This window comes from Australozyma saopauloensis, chromosome 6, assembly GCF_035610405.1.
Source record: "Australozyma saopauloensis chromosome 6, complete sequence".
NCBI classification, from domain to species: domain Eukaryota; kingdom Fungi; phylum Ascomycota; class Pichiomycetes; order Serinales; family Metschnikowiaceae; genus Australozyma; species Australozyma saopauloensis.
In genome coordinates this window covers 499,758-522,118 of record NC_086136.1, presented here as the reverse complement: position 1 = coordinate 522,118, position 22,361 = coordinate 499,758, and the positions used below count along the sequence as shown (strand labels likewise).

Sequence of the window (22,361 nt, the reverse complement as noted above, 5' to 3'; positions counted from 1 at the left end):
TTTCCTCATAAACAGGTGAACCAGACCGCATTTTTAAAGAGAATTCGAAAAAAAAGAAGTTAAAAAATGAGACACTTGAGAAAAAAATCACGTTCACGTCTACCACCAAAAGCTCCCAATTACCCTACGCCCAATTCAAACAACCAAGCACATTACTCTCCAAATTTCAACCCTCCCTCGCCAAAAAAAACCCAAAATCAATTAAAAAAATAGTTCCTCTATCCGATAAGAACCAAACAAAAATCCCAATCCCCACCCCGCCACCTCCCATCTCCCTCTCTTTCCTTCCCTCCCAACGCGAACTACACATACCAACCTACATACACAGACGTCCTCCAAAAACTATATAAACCCCATCATCCCCCACCAACACCGCACCAAAATGGCCACACCGCAGCTCAAAAGCTCGCCGGCCATCCGCGTGCCTCCGCCGGACCCCGCGTCCAAACCGCACGCCATGGATCCCCTCACACTCATGATCAATGAATGTAACGTCATGTTACTGGCCATGCGTCGTAACAACCGCGCCATGGGCGGAGTGGCGGCCATTCTTGGGTCCAGCGATGTGTTTGGCGGCAGCGAGCTGTTTGCCGACTTCGGCGCGTCGCTCCCGATGTTTCTGCCGGGGCTAGCCTCGAAAAACGCACTCCACGCCAACGATGCCAACGACACGGGGAAACTGCTTGAGCAGAGTTTTTTGCAGTTGCGCGCGATCTTGTCCAAAAGCAAGGCCTTGCACGAGGTCGACCTGTTGACCCTCATGCAGCCGTTCATGTTAACTATCGAATCCAGTAGTACTAGTAGTAGTGTGACTGCGTTGGCACTTAACACCGTCTCGAAGGCGCTCCAGTACGAGATTCTCTCGCGGAACGCGCCCAACTTCGCCACCACGCTTGTGCAGTTGACCACGTCGTTGACCCACTGCCGCTTCGAGGCGTCCGACCAGAATACCGACGACCTGCTCTTGTTGAAGGTGTTGAGTCTCTTGGAGACCATAGTCGTGAGTCCCGTTTCGGAGTTGTTGCCCAATGCGGTCATGTCGGAGGTCATCCACACCTGTCTCTGTCTCGCCTGCAACAAGCGCCGAAGCGAGGTGCTCCGGAGGGCCTCCGAGATGGCCATGATAGCCATCACCGTGCGTGTGTTCCAGCGTGTTCGCGAGCTTGAACCGGAGAACTCCAACGGCGAGGATCTTCCTTCCAATTTCGCAGAATTGAACTCAGAGGTCATTGGTGGTGACGATGACCACCACCTGGAGGAGTCTGGCCAGACAATCGTAGAGGAGCACAAGAACTATAAGACCGCCGCGCGCCGTGCTTCGGCCACAACCATTGACATGGCCCCTAAATCGCCCCGTAAGCCATCTTTAAGCGAGAATTCCAAGCCCGTCGTGAACGAGCAGTTCGACATCCATTGTATCAACGAGTTCCTAGGCTTCCTTATCTCCATGATCTCTCCCTCTAACCAATTCCAACATATGGAATCCACCCGAGTGTTTGCCTTGTCTTTGATCAACACTGCATTGGAGGTCACTGGCGATGTGATTCCAGAACACCCCTCGTTGATGGCTTTGGTGGCTGATCCCGTTTCCAAAGATGTCTTGCAAATTATCTCTTCCACAGACCTGCCTGCGCTCTTACAGGCTGCTCTTCGCCTCTTCTGCACAATGTCCATTATTCTCAAGCCTTATCTAAAACTGCAAAATGAACTCACATTCAACTTGCTCTTCACTTCCATATTGCCTGACAACGCCGCCACTGGCCAAAGAGCAGCTACCTCTGCCTCTCTGAAGGTAGCTCTTTCCAAGGAAACGATCATAGAACATTTTTCATACCTTTGGTTCATATCTCCGAGCTTTTTCACCGAGTTATTTGTGGACTTTGACTGCGACTTCGAACGTTCAGATTTGGCCTCCAAGTTCATAGATTTCTTGTGTACCCTTGCATTGCCCGAGTCTGCATCTCTTACCACCGATAACGTTCCTCCAATTTGTCTTGACGGAATCCGCTCTTTTGTTGCTGGCGTTCACGAAAGAACCAAGTCAGTTGCTGACGAGTTTTCGCAGGATAAGGGTCATGAGCAAATCATCGCTAATAAGCTCAGAAAGAAAGCATTCATCAAATGCACAGAACTATTCAATAAAAAGGCAGCCCGTGGTGTCGAGGCTTTATACAAAGAGTCCTTTTTGAAAGATCCAACTGATAAAAAAGAACTTGCCCAATTCTTTTTTGAGAAATCTACCAGATTAAACAAGAAAGTGTTGGGTGTCTATTTATCTGAGCCTGCAAACAAGGATCTTTTGAAAGAATTCATGCATTTGTTCGATTTTAGCGGTCTTCGTGTTGACGAGGGTCTCAGAATCATGCTCAAAGCGTTTAGGCTTCCTGGTGAATCCCAGCAAATTGAGCGTGTTGTCGAGACCTTTGCTGACGCCTTTGTTGCCTCGCAGAACTCGCTGGACGGGGGTGTTCTGCACCTGCAAGACGGACAAGAGCCTGTTGTTTTAGACAGTGGTGCCGTTTTCCTCTTGTCATTTTCTATCATTATGCTTAACACAGATCTCCATAATCCTCAGATCAAGAGGCACATGGACCTCAATGATTATGAGCGGAATGTGTCGGGCGTGCATTCGTTCCCAAGATGGTACTTGGAAACTATGTATAACTCCATTAGAGACCGCGAGATTGTGATGCCTGAAGAACATCACGGCACTGAAAAGTGGTTTGATGATGTTTGGCACAATTTAATTTCCTCTCAGTCCAAGTACGCTCGTGACCATAGTGCCTCCAACATAGTGCTCAGTCGCCACGTCACTAGCCTTTTTGACAGACTACTTTTCGAGAGTGTTGCTGACAAGATTCTAGAGATGTTGTTAGAAGTTTTTAAGGGTGCAGAGGACGAAGTTATTATCACTCAAGTCATGTCGAGTATTGATAAATGCGCTCAGATTTGTGCACAGTATTCCATGACAAAACAGTTGGACAGGCTCATTGCTTCCCTTGCGGAACTCACTGGTCTTCTGAAGTCAACCAAATCTGCTTCCAGTGAGCAGGACTTTTCTCTGGTGCAGATGCCAACCACTCAAATTAAGGTTGCTGGTGAAAGTGCACCAATTACTGTAAGTAAAATGTCTATTCAGTTTGCTGCAAACTACAAAGCTCAGCTCTCATTCCATGTTCTTTTCACCTTGACTAAGTACCCCGGTACGACGGTATCTTCGGCTTGGGACCCGATTGTGAAGATCATTCTTACATTGTATGAGAACTGTCTTGTTGAACCCAACTTGTTTGGCGAATTCCAAAAGCTGCTCAAATTGCCACCTTTACGCAAGGTTAAGCCTCAATATGAACCAGCATCTCCCAGAGTCAGCGAGGACTCTGGTTTCATGTCCACCGTTTCTTCGTTCTTGAGAAGCTACTCAGACGTCCCAGAGCCAAGTAAAGAGGAGATTGCTGATAGTAAGCACACGATGCAAATTGTGAAGTTGGTTAAAGTTGCTAGCGTCTTTGAATCCGTCTCTAAAAGAGAGTCTACTGAAATGGAGAATTTCGTAAACACCTTATTGGCCAACTTGCCAGAGTACAATGAAGGTTCTAGCCGGTACTACGAATCAGAGGTTTTGTTCTTGTTTGAAGTTGCTGTGTGCTTTGCACTCATTTCCAATGGTCAGGAAGTTATTAACAACGTCATCGAAAGTCTTTTGCAACATTCCAAGACCTCTGCCTTAACTATGACTGGTAAAATCAGACTAATGACATACTATTTGCTTCTAGTCAGGCAAAGCGACAAGTTGCAGAAAGAGCAAGTGGAGGACTGTATCAAGGAATTGCTTAAAATTGATCCCAAGGTCTTGAGACAGCAGGGCTCACCACTTGTACTGCCTCTAATCTCTTTGGCAGATAACGAATCTAGCCTTAGAAACTTGGTGGTTAGTCCAATGTTCTGGGAGTTGTTGAAAGAACTTGGTGCAGAGAGCCATAATGCCGAGGAGGTGTTGACTTTCGTATCCAGCATTATAGAGAAATCTCCCACTGACATCAACTCTGATAATTTCGTGGTGCTACTCGGCTTGTTGGACGAGTTTTCCTCGTTGGGAGCTATTTATGCCCATTACGAACAGAAGAAATTGACTGACGTTTCTGAGGAAGACAAGGAGCGGATGCGCAACCTTGTCAGTGTATCTAAATTGTCCCTCACTTTGACTCAAAAGCTCGGCGCCTCGTATCATGAGCAATTTGACACTTTGATCCAGGCATTTGCTCATCAATGTTTCAATCCATGCCGTGAGGTACGGAACTACGCTATGCAGTTATTCCGTACAACTCTCCTTTCTCATGGTGCCAATAATCACGACTCTTCTCTGGTAGTCTTTGACTTTGGATTGTTTCCTCTTTTAGCCGAGTTGGAGAAAGAGCTGGTATTAGATACTGACAAAGAGGGTTTCTCGGAGACACAACTGCAAGTTTTGAGCTTACTCAGCAAATCGTTCCTCATGTTTTATGATAAATTGGAGAGAACCACATCGGAGAAAATTTGGAGTGGTATGGTCAGATCGTTCAGAGTCTTCGATCAGATAAACTCGCAGAATCCTCGTTACAAAATTTTTAGAGAGCAAAGCTCGGAGGACATGAAGAACATGATTCTCGTTTTGCAGAACGATTTCTTACAGCGCTCGAATACCGAGCTTTGGAATTCTACATGGAAAGAGCTCGACGAGTTATTCCCAGGTCTCCGAGAGGAAGTGACTCTTAATATTGTTGATACGAAAGAAACCGGAAACACGTCCGTGGCCGTTTCCGAGCCAATCCCGGAGCCCTTGGCGACGGCTCCATCTAGTGCAGTTGAGACAGCAGTACCCGAAGCTATTGCTGACTTAAAACTCGAAACAAGTGCTGCTCCTGTATTAGAACCAAGAGGTGACTCTTTGCAAGAAATGGCATCTCCTGAAATAGATGAGGCCGTTTCAGCAGTTGGTGCTACAGAGGGTGTGCAAACTGTATAATAGCTATTTACATATGCATTTGACTATAGAGACCGAATATTAAATTTTAGATTGAATTAATGCTAGTTTTCGAAGGGCGCCTTCTCCTCCAACTCGTCAGTAAGTTTCGTTCTCATAATCTCGAAAACTAACAAACCAATCGAAGTGGCCGGGATCATGGTGAGCGCATTGGTGGCAAAACCCTTGTAAGCGAGTCGGATCCACGAGAGCCCGCTTTTCTCTTTTATGCCTTTAACCCGAATGTATGTGTCAATGTAGGAATGTGGATAGAACCGACCAAGAAATGAATTCTTATTGTGGTGAGAGACCGCGTTCAACTCGTCGATGAGCTCCAAGCGGCCGAAATGGATTTGCTGGACTTTGGAGAGCGGATACTGGACTGCTAGGAGCGAAACAGCGGCAGATGCGCCAGCCAAAAGGATATAAGTTGATCGAAGAATGCGTGTAAGACGCCGTTCTTCCAACATCAGAAGCTGCGGGTCCAAGGCTTCTGTAGAAGCAAAGCCCAAGGTCTTTTTCACCGAGCGCTTGACCTTTCTATATCGTTCGATCATGTTATAGGTCATGTTGTAGCCTCGCGTCTTGACAAGCTCGAAAGTGGAGAAATAGAAGGCGAATCCTAGACTCTCCTTCACCAACGAGAAGCCGAAACCGGCGAACACACCCACCACGCCAATCTGCTTGAGTTTGTGTGCTACATACTCCCAATAGCCCGTGTGTTTCCCTTCAAAGCGATCCGATAACGTCAGACGGGAATAAATCGCATCAAGCGGCGCCGCCACGAACGATTGCACGGCACCAGCAATCAAGCCCGCGCGCCAGGTATCAAACGGCGAGTACACGCCATTGGCCGGCTTTTGCTCGCCCTGATGTCGCCTCTTATCGAATGCATCTAGTGTAGTCAAGTAGGTTGCGTACAAGATCACGCCTGTAGCCAGGTTGGCCAAGAGCGGCGGTAGAATGTGGTCCGGGATGAATTTCCAGCCCTTCTCGCGCAATACGCGCGTGAGGAGCGCCAATCCGGAATGCGTATGGAACCGATACGGTTTCGATAAGATGTCCAGATTGAGCCGCACCTGTTCCCGCACATAGACCATATAATCGAACCGCGAAGGCCGGAATAGTTTGACCGGCGTCCGAAGATAGATTGTCTGTAATTGGAGAAAGAGCGCCCTCACTCCGGCTGACAGGAGCGACACTGCTTTGTTCGAAGCCATCTGCTCCTTCGGATCCTTCGTTTTCGCCGGCGCAAAATCATCTGTGGGAACCGTATCCGACGGTAGTCCGTTGTCGACCCTCTGATACTGCGTAGACATGAGAGACGGGGTCTAGCTAGGCATTCCTAGAGAAGAAGATGTAGTGTAGACGGAAAGAGTAGGCGACAGTAGTATTGCATGGGAAATATTTTGGTGGGGGAGGCAAGGGGGAATCTGGGGGGTATTTATATGTTTGGATTTTTGAGGAGTGCATGTGTTTGGGTGGAGAAAATTGATTTAGTGGAAAAAGGTGTTCTTGTGGTTGTGACTTGGGATAGACTAGATAGACTGGAATAGGGAATGAGTTATGAAAAACGGAGATTATTGTAGTAAATGTGGAATTGTTGATTTTTTGTTTTGTTTTGTATTTTGGAGATTCTCAATTGTGGTTGTTTTGTGGTTGTTGGCGGCTTTTGGGTACATGTCAAATCACACTAGTAAGTATAAGGCCAATGGAGATCAGTTTCGGACTCGTTTTCAGGTGTTTCTAAATTGATACCGAAATTAATAAGATAAATTGGTCTTTTTGTTAATATACATCGTTCTTGTATACTTTTCAGCTGTAGCGTGGTTGTAGACAAGAACAGTGTGGAATGGCATCGTATGAGGCATCACGAACCAGAAGTCTCAAAATTGTAAGTCTAATTTTTTCAATACCAATTATTCTGTTCAACTGCATGAATCTCTAGCTTTGAGTATGTTTAGTAGTACTTATAGTGAATCTCTCTCACTACAAATCACAATCCACACTTTAACACTCTGAAACCGCACCAGTGAAAAATCTAAAACCACCACAATTTAAATTCAATTTCGGATACCATTGACCTTTATTTATTTGTAGTGAGACATGTGGGATATACGTGACGACCCACGCACACAATAACCATGAACGCGCCAGGAGTGAAACCAACACAGCTAAAAACCAAAATCTTCAGGAATATATAACCTCGAAATTTTCCTCCAATCTCACAATTTTTCACCGCAGTATCCCATTTCTCCCTTCTGCCCACTACTATTTTCCCCTAGCCGTGTTCTTTCCTACACCTAGACCCACCCTCAATCTACAATTACCATCTACCAACAACACCTTTTCTTTCTTCTCACAGAACCCACGCCGTATCACCGCCGTCCTGTACGTTCTCGGCCCTCGATACAAGCACCTGGAAAAAGTATAAATACCCCTTGATCCCCTCTCCTCCTTTGCACCTTTTTCCTCCACTTTTTCCTCCTTCCTCCTTCCTCCTCCTCCTTCCTCCTTCCTCCTCCTCCTCCTCCTTACTCCTCGCTTCTTCAGAAAATGAAGTGCTTCTTCCTCCCATACCTCCTCGCGCTCTTCGCCCTAGCCGCCGCGTTCGAACGCCCCGACAAACGTGACGGCACCACGGCCACCACCACCTCCAGCCCCTCGGTGTCGCCAACGTCAGTGTACGTCACCATCACCACGGGCGGAGTGCTTGCCACGGTGTTGACGTTGTACCTGCAGCTGTTCATGAGCACGTACTCTGCGACTGTGTCTGACATCCAGGCCGGCTCTGTGGGAATGGGGTCGTTGACTGGCTCTGTGGGCGGTGTGCGTCTGTATGCGCAGACGACCATTTCCAATGAGGGTGCGGCGCTTGGAGTGGCTGGCGGCTTGGGTATGTTTGCGTTTGTCGCCGGTATTCTTCTCTAGGCGCTGTTATGCTGCATGTTGCTGCAACAAGCAGCTTGTTGTTTTAGTGACTGTAGTGTTACAGCTTGTTGCTTGTGTTGAAGTTCTATTTCTGATTTATGCCTGAGTTGACGGTCTTTTCTGATTTTTGCTTCATTTCACGCTCGTGTTTCCGCTTTTTCTTTAAGCTCTATTGGCACTGAGACATTCCTGTCAATGGAAGTATTGTGGCTGCACGATGTAAGTTCATCTATATATAGACCGTCGTCTGCCCATTCCTTCTTTCCAAGCTTGGTTTCGACCATACACAACCGAAACCGACTACAATTGCACCAGATACTTTTGTTTGATTTTCTCCTCCCACCTTCATAGTAAATTTATTTTTGATTCTCATTCTTTCCATCTCTCACCAACCATTGTAGGCCAGCGCCACAACTCATCCGCCAACAAAAAAAATAATTTTCTCTTTTTCTTTTCTTCATTTTATTTCTTTTTCCTTTCTTTCTTTAATTTACAGCGTAGATATTCGTAACTGTAGCACGGTGCCCAGATTTACGCGCGCGCGCCATACTAATCCGCGCGCAGCCCCACATTTACGCGCGCCGGCACTTTTTTCACCACCTCTTTTTGCACTCTTCCACTCTCCACCACTACTTCAGCTAAACAGTACGTACCACCCCCCCTTCCACCCCCAAGCGCCCGCCCAATGCATCCGCCGACCCCTGTTTCACCGCCAAGCCAATTTCCAGCGCCAAATTCGGACCGCTTTTGCCCAATCCAGCAACAGTTCCCCAAAACACATACTAACCCACCCAGATGTCGGAAGAATTGACCAAAAAAACCGAAGACTTGTCTTTAGAAAACGACCACACCGTGTTGAGCAGCAAGGAGGAGTTCACCGCCAAGCACCCCTTGAACACCAAGTGGACCTTGTGGTTCACCAAGCCGCTGACCTCCAAGAACGAAAACTGGTCCGACTTGTTGAAGCCCGTGATCAGCTTCGGCTCCGTCGAGGAGTTCTGGGGCATCTACAACTCCATCCCGGTCGCCAACCAGTTGCCTGTCAAGTCCGACTACCACTTGTTCAAGGAGGGAATCAAGCCCGAGTGGGAGGACGAGCAGAACGCCAAGGGTGGCAGATGGCAGTACACGTTCTCCAACAGAAGAGAGGTGTTGCCCGTGATCAACGACTTGTGGTTGCGCGGGTTGTTGGCCGTCATTGGCGAGACCATTGAGGACGACGAGAACGAGGTCAACGGTATTGTGTTGAACATCCGTAAGGGTTTCCGTGTGGCGGTGTGGACCAAGGATTGCGACCTGGAGAAGTTGAAGGTCATTGGCGAGCGGTTCAAGAAGGTGTTGAAGTTGCCTGATGACCAGAAGATTGAGTTCATGTCGCACGACACGTTCAACAACAAGGGCGAGGCCCAGCTTTCGTTGTAGGCTTGCGGCGGCTGTGTGTCTCTTCTTTTTCTGCGCCTCTCATTTTACAGTATACTCCTCATCTATATATGTATCACGACCAATCTATGTCTCTGACTGAAGGGTGTAAGCTCAACGATGGGTGTTTTTGTTTTGGATTCTTTTTGTTCAGTCTACTATTTCGTATTTTTTCGTTTATTCCGTTTCTTCTTGTGTCTACTTGGCTATCGATCTTTGTAATTGCCTTTATCTCGTTCTAAAGAGAGAAGACTAGAATGTCATGACTTCATCTGAATTACGTTACTATAGACACGCGGTTACCTTATTATCCCAATTGAGTGGATAATTAATCTTCTTTTTGTTTGGATTGAATTGCTCGCCGTTGTGTAGACTTCTCATCACTGTGAGACTCATCTGCCAAAAGGCTGGACCTTTCTCTGAATAAACTCATGGATCTTCTCCCAGTACCCGGGCTGCAAAACAGTGTCGTTGTGCGCAGACCGCTCGTACTTGACCATCTCCTTGTCGGAACTCTGCAAAAGCTGGAAGATCGAGTCCATATGCGCCGGCGGCACAATCTCATCGTTTCGAGCCGAAAGAAGAAGCACGGGTATTTCGGCCGGAATGGCGGGCACCAAAAGCTCCGACTCCCACTTCTGATGCACGAACGCAGTCACATAGCGCAAGAGAGGGAAGATATGGGGCACAGTCTTAGGGATCGAAAGAAACGTATTCTCCAAAATCAACCCCAGCACAGCGGCAGAAAACTGCGCCGCAATGTAGATGCTCACAGCGCCGCCCAACGACCGTCCGTAGAGCACGAGAGAGCTAGCTCGAAGCTGTTCATCGTCTGAGGTGATATGTTGCATGATCCGTTTCGCATCTAGTTTCAATCCGATTTCCAGCGGCAGCCCTGACGATTTGCCATAGCCCCTGTATGAGTATATAACTACATTGTAGCCAAAATCTAAATAGAACAAGGACACAATTGGTAAGCCGTGACCAATGTTACCAGCGTTGGGAGACAATATAAGGACCGTTTTGTTGGTATAATTGGCACTGGCCGGATCGTGCTTCAACACGTAGCACTGGATGGACTCCCCATCATCCGTGTTCAAGAACAACTCCTCATAATCGGGCATATTGTGTTCGTTTGGTTTGGCACAATATCCCCTGCCGTCGTTCAACGACGCGGGATAGATAAGCAGCGATTGGAACGCATAGAGCCCTAGAAGCGCCAGTCCGCCAAAAAGGGCGCCAACAGCCGCGAGCATTCTGAGCATGGGCGGAGAGTTGGGGTGTGTTTTAGGGGAAAATTGCCGATGTCAACAATAGGGGATCACAGGGGGTTTATATAGATTTTATTGTGACTTAAGTATGCAGAACTGTTTGCTTTATGTAATGAGAAGCGATGCGAGAATGCAATTTTGTGTTTGAGGTTTAGATATTGTAATTAGATATTAGTTAGTGGAGTAGGTAATAGGGGGCTGAAATGTGGAGTAATTATAGCCACAGAAAATGAATTTAAGGTCAATGGGTTGAATTTGCTCCGTATTACATTCTCATTTTTTAGATCTCTCTTTACTTTTTCAATTATATATTCCGCACTTGGTTTCACTTGCTTCTTTCATTCCATCTGAGTGTACCCACTACTACTTAATACTTAGTCCAATGCAATATTTCTTTTTGACTTTCTTCTATATTTGAAACATTCTTTTCTAATTATTAATTTTAATTGTTATCGTTTTTGTACCCACTACTATACCCACCGCTGCCTCCATCAGTATCCCCTAGACTCCACCAAACGGAAACATATCCACGGCCCAAAGCTCATAACCAAACCAATAAATATATAAACCCCTCCAATTCCCCCAAACCCAATTCCTCCAAATTTTTCTCCGCCATGGCCCCCTCCTGTACACACTAGGCCCAGCCCATGTTCTTATCGTCCTACTCCACACTTCACCTCTCCCACAGACCATGGCTTCCGGGTCCAACTCGCTGACGCTAGCCCGTTTCGCCTTCAACATCTACGGGTCGTCGCTGCCGCATCCCGACAAGCCGCTGCGACACAATGAGCCCGCTCGCATGGCGTCGCCCAGCTCGAAAAACTTCGTTTACTCTTGTGATCGGGAACTCACGGCAATAGCCCAGTTTTCCCACCCTTTGGGCCGCTTAAACTCGTCTTTCTACGATACCTCGGCCTTCGTGCCGTCGCAGCATGTCGTTCTCGGCGGAAAGAACTTCTTGAAGTTGTTGGTTCTCAATCGAGACCAGTCGGCGCTAACCGCAGACCTCAACTTGGTCGATCCCAATCCGTCGCTGCGCCTGCAGCTCATTCCGAGGCTCTTCAATGTAAACACCATCAAATGTAATGCTGACCTCATTGCCTGCGGCTTGACGAACGGAAATGTGCACATTTTTCAGGTGGCCGGTAATGGCAAGTCCAAGTTGGCGTATCGGCTCGATGACCATAAGCGCGTAGTTAATTCGATGGATTTCGTAGACCAGGACCAGCTCTTTTTCTCGGGCTCGCAGGACGGCTCGATCCGATTGTGGGATTTGCGCATGTACTCCCAGAAACCTGCCATCAAGCTTCTCGCGTCGCAACACTCAGATCCGGTCCGGTCGGTTCAGTATAGCACGCATCTGAAAGTGCGCGGGAAACTCACGGTTTTGTCGGTGCACGATCTGGGCTCCATGTGTAAGTTTGATCTCCGGTTCCCGCCATCCTCCGCTGTTAAAAGCATTCTTCCAGAGAGGAAATGGACATTCCACACTGGGCCGGCGCTCTCCCTCCATATCCACCCCGAATTGGAATATGTTCTCACGGGCGGGAGAGATAGAAAGGTCTGTTTGTGGAACTACAGCGATAGCATCGCCAGCGCCAAGGCTCCAGACCTAATAATGAATACGTACGGACCCGTCATGAAAATCCGGTGGAACGACACTCCAAACTTGGACCACCAATCGCTGTTCCATGGTAACAACAATCAAGAAGAGACTGATGGCAGGTCCTCAGCCCTTTACAACTACGATTTTGCATGTCTGTACTTGAACGACGACCCAACAATCACAGTGTACAACTTGGCACGAAGATACGTGCCAAAGGAAATCATCACCACCAATACCAGAAAGCCAATCCAAAACTTCACATGGGCGCGGTCGCCCACTGGAGAGCGCCGCCTATGGTCGATCTCAAAGGCAAACAACTTCGTGTCATACAACCTAGATTGTCACAGCGACTCTCTGGTCAATATTTTGAGGTCTCAAGAAAATCTTCCCGTGGTCGCCACTGCTTGGAGCGAAGGATATGCCAATATGGCTTTTGTCAGTCAAAACACTGAAGATTTTGACATGCACCAGCTCGAGCAAGAAAGTCCGTCGTTAGAGGATCCTGGCAGCGATGATGGCAGAGCAGAGGATGAGAAGATCTTCATCAATAAACAGTCGACAGTTTCCGAAAATGTCAATGTGTTTTCGCGGTCATTTCTGGCATCGTTAATGAACCTGCCGAATTCTACGGCGTACAACACCACGATGTCCCCCAAGGACAAAATTCATAGCAATCGACACGGTTCTCTATTTGGCTCGGGTGCTAAATCGCCGTCGCCAATTTCCTCTCAACGCCAGAGCGTGACGGAGATCAACTCTGTTGTCTCCCCAATGCGGCCTTCCTTGAAAAACACACCCTCGCAATCTACCATCGAGTCTTATGCACTGAGTGCTGCGCAAATGCAGCTGCTGATATCGCATAGTGCTGTTGGTGCACGCAAGCAGTGGAACGAAACAACGCCTAGTGTCGTGAGTCTTTCGATTCCGGTTGCTCTTGCTGATGATGCGGCGTTTGTTTCTTTAGCATCTGAATATTTGATCAGTATCCCAGACGGTTTTTCCATATCTTTTGTGTGTCAAGTGAATGCTCAGGTAGCTACCAGTGTTGAAAAGCATAGAGATAGTCTGGTGTGGAACCTCTTGGCGGCAATGCTAGATGGTGAACATCTAGACGAAGTTGAGCCTGCAGTGATCCCCGAAATTGAGATTGAGGCGGAAAAATTCGAAGCAACCGCCGTAGAGGAAGATCTCAAGTCGATCTGCTCGGAGCTTGATAACTTTGTAGCTTCGTACAATTCGAACTCGACACTGACCACAAATTACGGTGGTCCGAAGAGTAATACGAGCACCACGTCAATGACCAAAGCTCTCTTGTCCACATCTAAGGATTCGTCGAACTTCGGTGATTTCCCACTGGAACGAAGGAAAAGTTTCAAATCACCAAGGAAATCCGATCATAGCGCCCACAAAGATACCAACAAAGATGGCCATAGCCCGGAGCAAGAGGATATTCCTTTTAAAGAATCCATTGATCCAGCATCTCTCTTTATAAGTGAGTCGGCTGAAGCATCGGAGGCCGAGGCGCCGAAGAAAACAGAGAGCTCAACAATCGAAGAACAGCCACATTCAGGTTTCAAGCCTGCTTTAGCGCCAGTTCCACTCAAACCAGTGCGCAAAAATGCATCGCTGTCTGACTTGAACGGAATTTCCCTGGGAGGCCACCTACTTACGAATCCTTTCGCTTCAGAAGCAAAGTTTGTGAATCCAGACTTCATGGGTGAAGATCAATCTCCTCAGTCGCGAGCCAGACGGCCGAATATGCATCGCGGATACTCTTTTACTTCACCCACTAGTTTCCAGAAGATACCCTTCACAAATAATCTGGTATCCGAGCGAAACTTAGGAATGTCGAACACTTTTGGAGCATCACCGGGCTCGGCTGGAAACTCTTCAACAACAGATGGCCCTCACACTGTGACTAGGCGCAAACTGATCAATCAAACTCGCATGTACCAATATCTCACCAATCATAGCAGTTCAAGCGTGGGATCACTTCCGGTCCCGTACGTCGATGGATTTAATCCGTCTCATGAGAAATCGTCTGCTCCCGCCCTTGACCGAGTAGATGAATCTAGCATCAAAAGTAAGGAACCGCAGATGTCGAAACTCACTAAGGCCATGACACAAGTCAGTATCACTGGCAGTTCTCAAGCAAGCGAGACCAGACGGCCTTGGTATTCTCTCAATCTCATAAGTAAAGCGCTTCATTTTGCAATTGATGAAGGTGATTTGGTCATGGCGGCGACATTTGTCTTGCTCTTTGCAGACTTGTATCCTGGCCGATTTTACCGAGAAGTGTTGAGTGAGAACCAGTGTCTTGAGTGTCTCGGATCGTATATTGATGCTCTTAGGACGAAGGATCTATATTGCATTGCCGTGCATGTTGTGAATGTTGCGCCCAAGGACTTGAAGTACCGTCTCAGTCTATACACTTTCAAAGACGTGGACATGAAATTCTACTGCTGTTGGTGTCAAAAGCTTTTGGTCAATGAGCAGTCCAAAAATCGGTTTGGGGCTGCCAGTGAGAACTACGGCTACTGGTATTGTGATGAGTGTATGAGGAAGCAGCTGAACTGTGTGTATTGCAATGAGCCATGTAAGGGGCTCACGGTAGTGGTTGATTTGGTGTGTGGACACAGGGGACACTTTGGATGTTTGAAGGAGTGGTTCATTGAGGACCACAACACGGCGTGTCCTGGCGGATGCGAGAAATGAACATGACGGAAAAAGCATTAGAACGAGAATAGCCCTCTAAACACGGTGCTATTGATGTAGGATCGTTGACGGATCGTTGAGAGATTAATTTGATAGAGAAACAGGAATATCTCCAGTGTATCACAAAGTGGGATCTCACCCAGCCCTAGTTCAAGAAAATAGCCCTCGGCGCTATCGTTGATGGATTAAATTTAATAGAGAAACAGGAATATCTCCAATGGAACACAAAGTGATATTACATCCAGCCCTAGATCAAGACAATATCGCCAATCTGCACATACAGCTTTATGAGACGATACCTGACGACATAAATACCGTTTTTTGTGAGCGTCAACTCATCATCTCCGTCCATAGTCAACACGATGGGCTCGTCACACACCACACGGATAAACACGGGCTGGTCAAGGTTCGGCGTCGCAATCATGGTCTCACCACCCGTGGTATCGTCCAACAACTGCAAAAAACTCGGGAGCTTGCCCAAAAAACTGGTGTTGTAGAGCTGGGTCAAGATCTTGAAGTGTTTGTGCATGTACAGCCGTTCCGCCGGCGACAACAACGCAATTCCACCCGAACTTCCCTCGCCGGCACTTTCGTTGATGTAGTATATCGTGAAACTGTCTATCTTTGCAAGACGCGTGCGGATATAGAGCCGGAGAAGATATGCTATTCGTTCAATATCAGTCTCTATGATCATGAGTTGGAGCTTAAAATCGCTACTGATTACACCGGCCTCCGCGTTGGAGTCACCATATTCATACGAGTCAAGAAGAAGCTGCTGCTGTTGCTGGATCTCCGTCAATACGCGGTCCATGAGTTCTGTTTTGTACGGCAAAAGCTCCGGCGCCATGCGTTCATTGAGCATGGCGGCAACAAGTTGCTGGTTGAGATCGGCATCTCTTTTGATTGGCGGAGCGCGAGCTTGTTGCTCGAAGTCCTGGAGGATGTCGTCGATCTCCATTGTGTATTGGGGTGAAAAATTAGTAATTAGTCCCAAAGAGGAAAAGATATGGGGTACGGGGGTAATTTTGATGTTTGGGAAGAAATCGTGGGTGTGAATTTTTGAGAGGAGTTTGTGAATATTGCAATTGTTGAAGTTTTTTTTGGATTTTGTGTGCTGGTTCTGTTGGGGTATGGTTTGAGTAGAGACTGATGGATTGTGAGATATCATTGTAGATCACCTATTTTTACAGTGAAAGAAGGAGTCGGAAGTGTTTCAGTCTAATATAATAAAATACATGGGGGCTTCATGTTTCAATATGTACATGTAATAGGAGCTATGTATTCGAATGGTGAATTAACTATCAGTCAAGACCTCGTATCGCTGAAATGGTGGAGTTGGTAGTTTGATTATGCAACTCGTGGCTTTGGGTAGATTTTCGCCGGAAATATGGAACTTTCTGTCCCGATCAAGATTGTATTGATTCTAGCATCGGAGTTACGCTAGTTAAGTGTTATACTATTTGAGTGTCTCCAGATGTTGCCCTTTGCAACAGTATGAGAAAAATTGACTGAAACTTGATGCTCATATTTTCAGCCAATTTGTCTTTCGGCAGAATCCAAAGTTTTCAGATCTAACTTTCATGACAGTATACGGATCTATGTAATACGTTCCCTTGATCTCCGAGAAAATCGCTGGAACAATTTCACCGGAACTCGATCTTTTTCAATACTAGATAATAAAGAATCAATCAACATTTTTTCATTTAAAAAAAATCACCTCTTTAACCTGACCTCTCTCTTCCAACCTCTATACACGTACTGCAGCTAGTGGCTGCAAATGTAAATACCACTTTCACATATAATCCACATTTTTCCCTTGAAACAACACAAGCTTGAAATTGAAAACACATCCAGACATCCTCCTACAAACCCAAACACCAGTCCATCACCCAAATTGCCCAAATCAAAGCTTTGACCCCACAATCATGGATAGACAGGCCATTCTAGACCACAAAAGACAACGGCTCCTCGAACTCCGCCAAAGAAGAGCCGAAATCGCCGCCATCGACGTCTCGAAAGTCAATGCGGCCATTGCAAGTTCGACGAGCAAAGATGCCGCCGTTCAGGTCGATTTGGTGCCCATTGTGCAAACAAACGTATCTGTGGAAAGTACAAGACGCATTGAGCCGAAAAAAGCGCTACAGTTTGAAAAGGCGATCCAGACGGATGAGATTGATGGTTTTTTGGAGGGAAAACCTCTATCGGATCATGAATTAGCGGCTCTGAAAGTATATAGTGTAAAAGATAACGTAGAAGCGTCTGAGATCAAAAATGACACAATTGACCAGGAAAATGTTGTGCCTGGTCCTGAGCACACACTAGAAAAGGCAATGAATCAGAGTCTAACGGCTTGGGGCCTCGAGGTGCCCTTTTCATCGCTACGTCTAGGCATCCAACAAGAAGACCGCGGATTAGCCCTGGCGGGCCAGCCTGTGACGCTAAAATCGCAGCTTCGGGATTTCCTCGTACGGCCCATTGTTCAGGTGGCGCCCAACCCGAAGTTTAACGAACTTCTAGTCGTGGTATATGGTAAAAGCACTCCGCCTAAACGGAACAGAGCTCACAAAGCAACGCTACTGGCAGGTCTAGCAGTCGTTTACAATACCCTTACTCCTGCCTTAATCCCGGAGTTTTTCTTGCAATGCACCAGCGCGATATCGCTCGTAGTGTTTGACAAAAGCAACCCAGCCAAAGTATTTGCGGGCTTGGAGAATGGTTCAGTGGTGATGTGGGATCTCTCCAGTGCGAAACCAACCGAAATCGCCATTTTGCCAACTCTCAAGACGACTCCAATCCATCTAGACGAAACGGAGTATCCCAACTTGACCGTTATGCGCCATACTAAGCCAATTCTCTACATTGGCCAGCCGATGTGGGAAAGCAGTCAAGATCCCACAATTGTGACAATGTGTAGCGGCGGTATTGTGAATATGTGGTCTCCCAACTTGCTTGCGTTGCCAAAGTATTCTTCGGTCAAGATTGGCACCCCGTCTACCAGAATCAACGAGCTGCTTTTCATTAGCTCGTATATCATGAGCTCGCAGAAGTTCTACGCAAGAGAAAAGCAAGCAATCCAAGAAGCTCCAGAGTACAGGTTCCTAGACCTGATGGTTTTCGGTACAAAACGAGGTGTCGTTCAAAGGCTCAAGAATGAGCGAAACTCGCAATACTTGGGCGAGAAACTACTTCTGCCATCAAAGAATGGAGTAATGTATGATTCTGGCGTGCTTCTCTTTTCCAGAATCACACAAGTTAAGCCGCCATTGCTTGTTTCATTTCATATTGACTGGGCGTTCCGCTTGTGGAATGAAACCACCGGCAAACTCGTCCACAAAGTACCAACTTCAACCGCCATCAGAGGCGCCAGTATGAGGCCAGGCCATTCTTGTCAATTCGTTACTCACGGGATTATGAACCCGCCGAAGATCGGCTTTTGTTTGGAGTTTTGGGATCTCGAAGTGCGTCTCGCTAAACCAATCTACACAGTTCCCACCCGAGAAGCTATGTCGGGCACAGCTTCCTTCAGTGCAGATGGATGTAAGTTGTATGTGGCCTATGATGATGGCAGTGTTGACGTACTAGAGATCGAAGAGGATATAGTGCAGCAGATCTCACAGGAGAGTATCAAGGGTGGTCTGGGAAGAGGATTAGGGTCTATTGTGCTGCTCGAGCAAACGTCTATAGAAATTTAGATACAAGATTGTCTCTGGGCCTGATGGAGGGGTTCTCCGGTAAACCAACTCCCATCTCGGGAAGCGGTTGTTCCAACGTAATGCAGTCTTGCGAAGCAAGAACCAAGAGCTCGAAAAAGCATTTTGTAGCCTCTCTGCGCTCGCTGACTTTGACAGAATCGCCGGTAACACTTGTAGCACCTAGAGGTGCACCATCAACCATATTTATGTCCTTTTGAATGAGCTCATTAAAAGAGATACGCGGGAGCTCAAAAAAGGCGTCTCTCAAGTGACCTGCAACTTGAGCAGTGGCCCGGAGATTCTCCACGGTTGTGTCATCGTTTGCATCCTCCAGATCGGCTAAGATATCACCTTCAACAGCTTCGGTAGAGGCTTCTGGACTGGACGCTCTGTCAGACTCAAGATCTGGTAGAGACAAGTCAAAGTTTATGTCTGTATCAAGATCTAGCTCCAAATTCGTTCCCATTTCCGAGGTTTCCTCAGCAAGAGCAGCGTTGGCACCTTGTTCTTCGAGAGACAACTCGAGGCATCTCCGACGAAGCTGCTCGTCGAGGTTGCCAATTTTACGTCTCTTCATGTACATTGGCTCTGCGAGTTCCTCTATGAGCGCCAATTTCTCCAGCGCGGATAGCTGTACTGTCAACACATCGGTTGTGAAGCGTCTGTTAAGCTGAAGACTCTGGATCTCGCGAAGAACGCTGTTTGGAATACCTCTCTCCAAGTCTGCGGCGCTATCGATGACCAATTTTCTCTTTGCGGTTCTGATTACACCGTTGTCGACGCCGGCTCTGGGTCTTCTCTCCGGGCGTGCTGCTGTGGATGCCGACTCTGGAGTCAATGGCTCTGCGTCTGGATTTGGCGCTGCTAGGTCTGCAGCGGCGCCCATATCGACTTCGGGAAGCGCCGGTGGTTTTTGGTCCAAGTCAAAGAGCGACTGGTCTGGGTCGGCCAAAGCGACCTGCGCATCTCTACCTTGCTCAATGGACTGGTCCGCAGACTCGTCTACTACGTCGAGGTCGAAATCCAAGTCCAAGTCGAAGTCTACATCTGGTTCTACACCTCTACCTACTTCCATCAGGCGATCTAATTCAGACGCAATCGCGCCCGCGCCTGCGCCCAATATTTCTGCCAGTGTCTGTGGCTCATCATCGTCCAAAACGAGGTCCTCCTGATAAAACAAGTCGAGGTCCGTGACCTGGTCCTGGAGCTGGATCCGCGCGGGGTTGCTCAAGGTGGTTCTCTGCGGCGGCAAGTTGACGTTTGCCGTGGCCAGCGGGCCAAGCGACGCGCCGCTCGCCACCTTGAACGAATTCTTAAGCTTGTACAACGTCTCGTGCACGTCGTCCAAGAGATACTTTGTTTTACGCAGGTATATCCTAACTATTCCTAATAACAATTGTCCCGAAAGACGTAACGTGATGGTGTTTCCGTCCGCGTCCGCCGACGACGCGCTGAGCTGGCGGCTGGAGACGAGGTTCGACGTGGAGACGATGTCTGTGTTGAGAAACTGCAGTTTCGAGAGTTTCTTGTCGTAGTTTGAGGCTAGCCAAACATGAGCAAGCGGCCCTTGATTTGAGAGAAGTGTGGTCATGGTTAAGGGAAGAGGGGTGTACGGGTGTGTTCAATGTTCAATGGGCTATCTTTTGACGTGTTTTGGTGTGTTTTTTCCGGCGATTTAGTGTTGTTTTGTGGTGTATATTGGTGTTTATGTGATATTAGGGAAGAAGTAGTGGTAGTGAGTAGAGACGAGTCGCGCGTTGTGGGATGGATTGGAGAAGTGAGATTTTTCGGTGGGAAAAGTGGGAAAAGAGGTGTGGATTTTGAGAGAGAGAAGAAGGAGTTTGAAGGTCGGTTTTTTTTTTTTTTTTTTTGCTCGGATTTTGGTCGTTTTGTGTGGACTATTAGTAGTGGAATAGACCATACACCATCGCTTGTAAGACAGCGCAATTTTAAATTTGAGTTTTGAATATTGGAAATAAGAATTGAAAATTTGATTTTTGATTCTTTCTTGACAATTCTCATTTCTCGACATCGATTCCGTCGTTGATCTATCTGTAGTCTTGTTTGAAGACCACCTATGATACAATGCCAATACACCACTTAACACCAAAAAAAGATACCATAAAGGATATTGAAAATCAATTGCTTTCATAATTTTCAATTTCCTCTCAAAATTTTCTCACTTTCACATTTCCCGTTCTTTTACCCTCCCATCTGATCCATACTCACTCTTCCCAGATAACACCCCATACAGGCATATCACTTTCTCCTACTCAACCAGTCCCATTTCTCTCCCCCACCACTGCAGCCACCATTCCACCGCTGCTGTCACGTTCTCGCTACCTACAGGACCCCCAATCCCAAAAACTATAAATACCCCCCTCCGCCCCCGGCCTCAAACACCACGAACAGCCCTCAAAATGAGTCTAGAGGAGAGACTCACAGACACATTCAACGACGTGCTCCGAACGTCCGGCTACATCTTCGAGATCATCAACAACAACAAGCGCCAGAGCAATCTCATTGCCGGCCCCAACAACCAACTTATTCCCGGCCCCGTGACCAACCAGCTTGCCAAAAGCATTGCCCAATTCGACTTGATTCTAGACGAAACCTTGGGCCGCTTCAACGACGCGCGGTGGTGTGTCGAGCAGATCGTCGACAACCGCCAGCGGCAGGAAGAGCTCAAGGCACAGGAGGAGATGGAGCGGCAGAAAAAGGCCGAGAGCGAGCGCAAGAAGAAGGAGGAGGAAGAGGCCGCCCGCAAGAAGAAGGAGGACGAGGAGGCGCGCGCAAAGGAGGCCAGCGAGCGCGAGAAACAGGCCAAGGAGCAGCAGGAGCGCGAGCAGAAGGCGCGCGACGAACAGAAGAAGAACGAGTCCGCTTCAGGGGCAGCTACCGCCGCTACCAATAATAGTGATACTAGTGCGACTACCAAAGGCAATTCGACGGCAAAGACGGATGGCCTGATGATGGACTCGGCGTTCGATCTAGACTTGGACTTGGACAAGGACCAGGACTTGTTGAACCCGCTGGATATCTTGTCCACGATCAGCTACAAGGACGGCAGCGGCGCGCCCAGCAAGCTTGACGCCAGTCTCGATAGCATGAACTTGGACTTCGATGCGGTGTTGAGCGGCGGGCAGTCTGTGTTGGAGGATTTGAACATGGATCTCTTGGACCAGGACTTCGATGCGGGCCAGGGAATGGAGGAGGAGTTCGATGTGGATACATTTTTGAACCAGATTGGAAATGGAGATTGAGTCCTGTATTTTTGGAGTTTCTCCGTTATTCTGGTCCTCAGAGTTGTTTATGGTATGGCGTTGGTTTTGGCATGTACTGAGAACGCCAATGATTACAAGGTTCCAGATCAGAACTGTTTTGAATTAATTCAGTTTACGGAGAGAATTTGGGCTATTGAAGTGTGATTTCATGAAGAGTGTCATCTTGAAGAGTCCCCTACGAAGCGATAGTCTAACGGTGCCCTAAACTCTACGCAAGCTTGCCCCAAAAACGAGCATGGAAAGCCCAATTCAGAAAAAGAAACGACTTGAAGAGATTTCGAGATTTTTTTATGAGAGAACGCCATTTTGGATTCCGATTAAAGCGGCCGCTTCAACGATGATCTGGTTTTAGACCATATGGCTTGTCTCAGAAAAACACACTTCCTAAGGACCGCAACAAAAAGCTTCCCGAATAAAAAAAAGAAATCAGAATCGATTTCTCCC

The 22,361-nt window shown here is 47.5% G+C and overlaps 8 protein-coding genes across 8 annotated transcripts; 4 read left to right on the top strand and 4 right to left on the bottom strand.

Moving 5' to 3' along the window:
* Window positions 1-382: 382 nt before the first annotated feature.
* On the top strand, window positions 383-5,002 carry PUMCH_004807 (uncharacterized protein; the record flags this gene model as incomplete). Its single annotated transcript, XM_063023728.1, has 1 exon — window positions 383-5,002. The coding sequence occupies one exon, from the start codon at window positions 383-385 to the stop codon at window positions 5,000-5,002; it is 4,620 nt and encodes a 1,539-aa protein (XP_062879798.1).
* A 62-nt stretch (window positions 5,003-5,064) lies between these two features.
* PUMCH_004806 (uncharacterized protein) lies at window positions 5,065-6,318 on the bottom strand (the record flags this gene model as incomplete). Its single annotated transcript, XM_063023727.1, has 1 exon — window positions 5,065-6,318. One exon carries the CDS (start codon window positions 6,316-6,318, stop codon window positions 5,065-5,067), a length of 1,254 nt encoding a protein of 417 aa, XP_062879797.1.
* Window positions 6,319-8,725: 2,407 nt separating this feature from the next.
* Window positions 8,726-9,352, top strand: PUMCH_004805 (uncharacterized protein; the record flags this gene model as incomplete). Its single annotated transcript, XM_063023726.1, has 1 exon — window positions 8,726-9,352. The coding sequence occupies one exon, from the start codon at window positions 8,726-8,728 to the stop codon at window positions 9,350-9,352; it is 627 nt and encodes a 208-aa protein (XP_062879796.1).
* A 389-nt stretch (window positions 9,353-9,741) lies between these two features.
* On the bottom strand, window positions 9,742-10,614 carry PUMCH_004804 (uncharacterized protein; the record flags this gene model as incomplete). The annotated part of the gene is made up of 1 exon (XM_063023725.1): window positions 9,742-10,614. One exon carries the CDS (start codon window positions 10,612-10,614, stop codon window positions 9,742-9,744), a length of 873 nt encoding a protein of 290 aa, XP_062879795.1.
* A 697-nt stretch (window positions 10,615-11,311) lies between these two features.
* PUMCH_004803 (uncharacterized protein) lies at window positions 11,312-14,941 on the top strand (the record flags this gene model as incomplete). The annotated part of the gene is made up of 1 exon (XM_063023724.1): window positions 11,312-14,941. One exon carries the CDS (start codon window positions 11,312-11,314, stop codon window positions 14,939-14,941), a length of 3,630 nt encoding a protein of 1,209 aa, XP_062879794.1.
* A 247-nt stretch (window positions 14,942-15,188) lies between these two features.
* On the bottom strand, window positions 15,189-16,109 carry PUMCH_004802 (uncharacterized protein; the record flags this gene model as incomplete). Its single annotated transcript, XM_063023723.1, has 1 exon — window positions 15,189-16,109. The coding sequence occupies one exon, from the start codon at window positions 16,107-16,109 to the stop codon at window positions 15,189-15,191; it is 921 nt and encodes a 306-aa protein (XP_062879793.1).
* A 2,510-nt stretch (window positions 16,110-18,619) lies between these two features.
* PUMCH_004801 (uncharacterized protein) lies at window positions 18,620-20,224 on the bottom strand (the record flags this gene model as incomplete). Its single annotated transcript, XM_063023722.1, has 1 exon — window positions 18,620-20,224. The coding sequence occupies one exon, from the start codon at window positions 20,222-20,224 to the stop codon at window positions 18,620-18,622; it is 1,605 nt and encodes a 534-aa protein (XP_062879792.1).
* An 829-nt stretch (window positions 20,225-21,053) lies between these two features.
* PUMCH_004800 (uncharacterized protein) lies at window positions 21,054-21,896 on the top strand (the record flags this gene model as incomplete). Its single annotated transcript, XM_063023721.1, has 1 exon — window positions 21,054-21,896. One exon carries the CDS (start codon window positions 21,054-21,056, stop codon window positions 21,894-21,896), a length of 843 nt encoding a protein of 280 aa, XP_062879791.1.
* Between the last annotated feature and the right edge of the window lie 465 nt (window positions 21,897-22,361).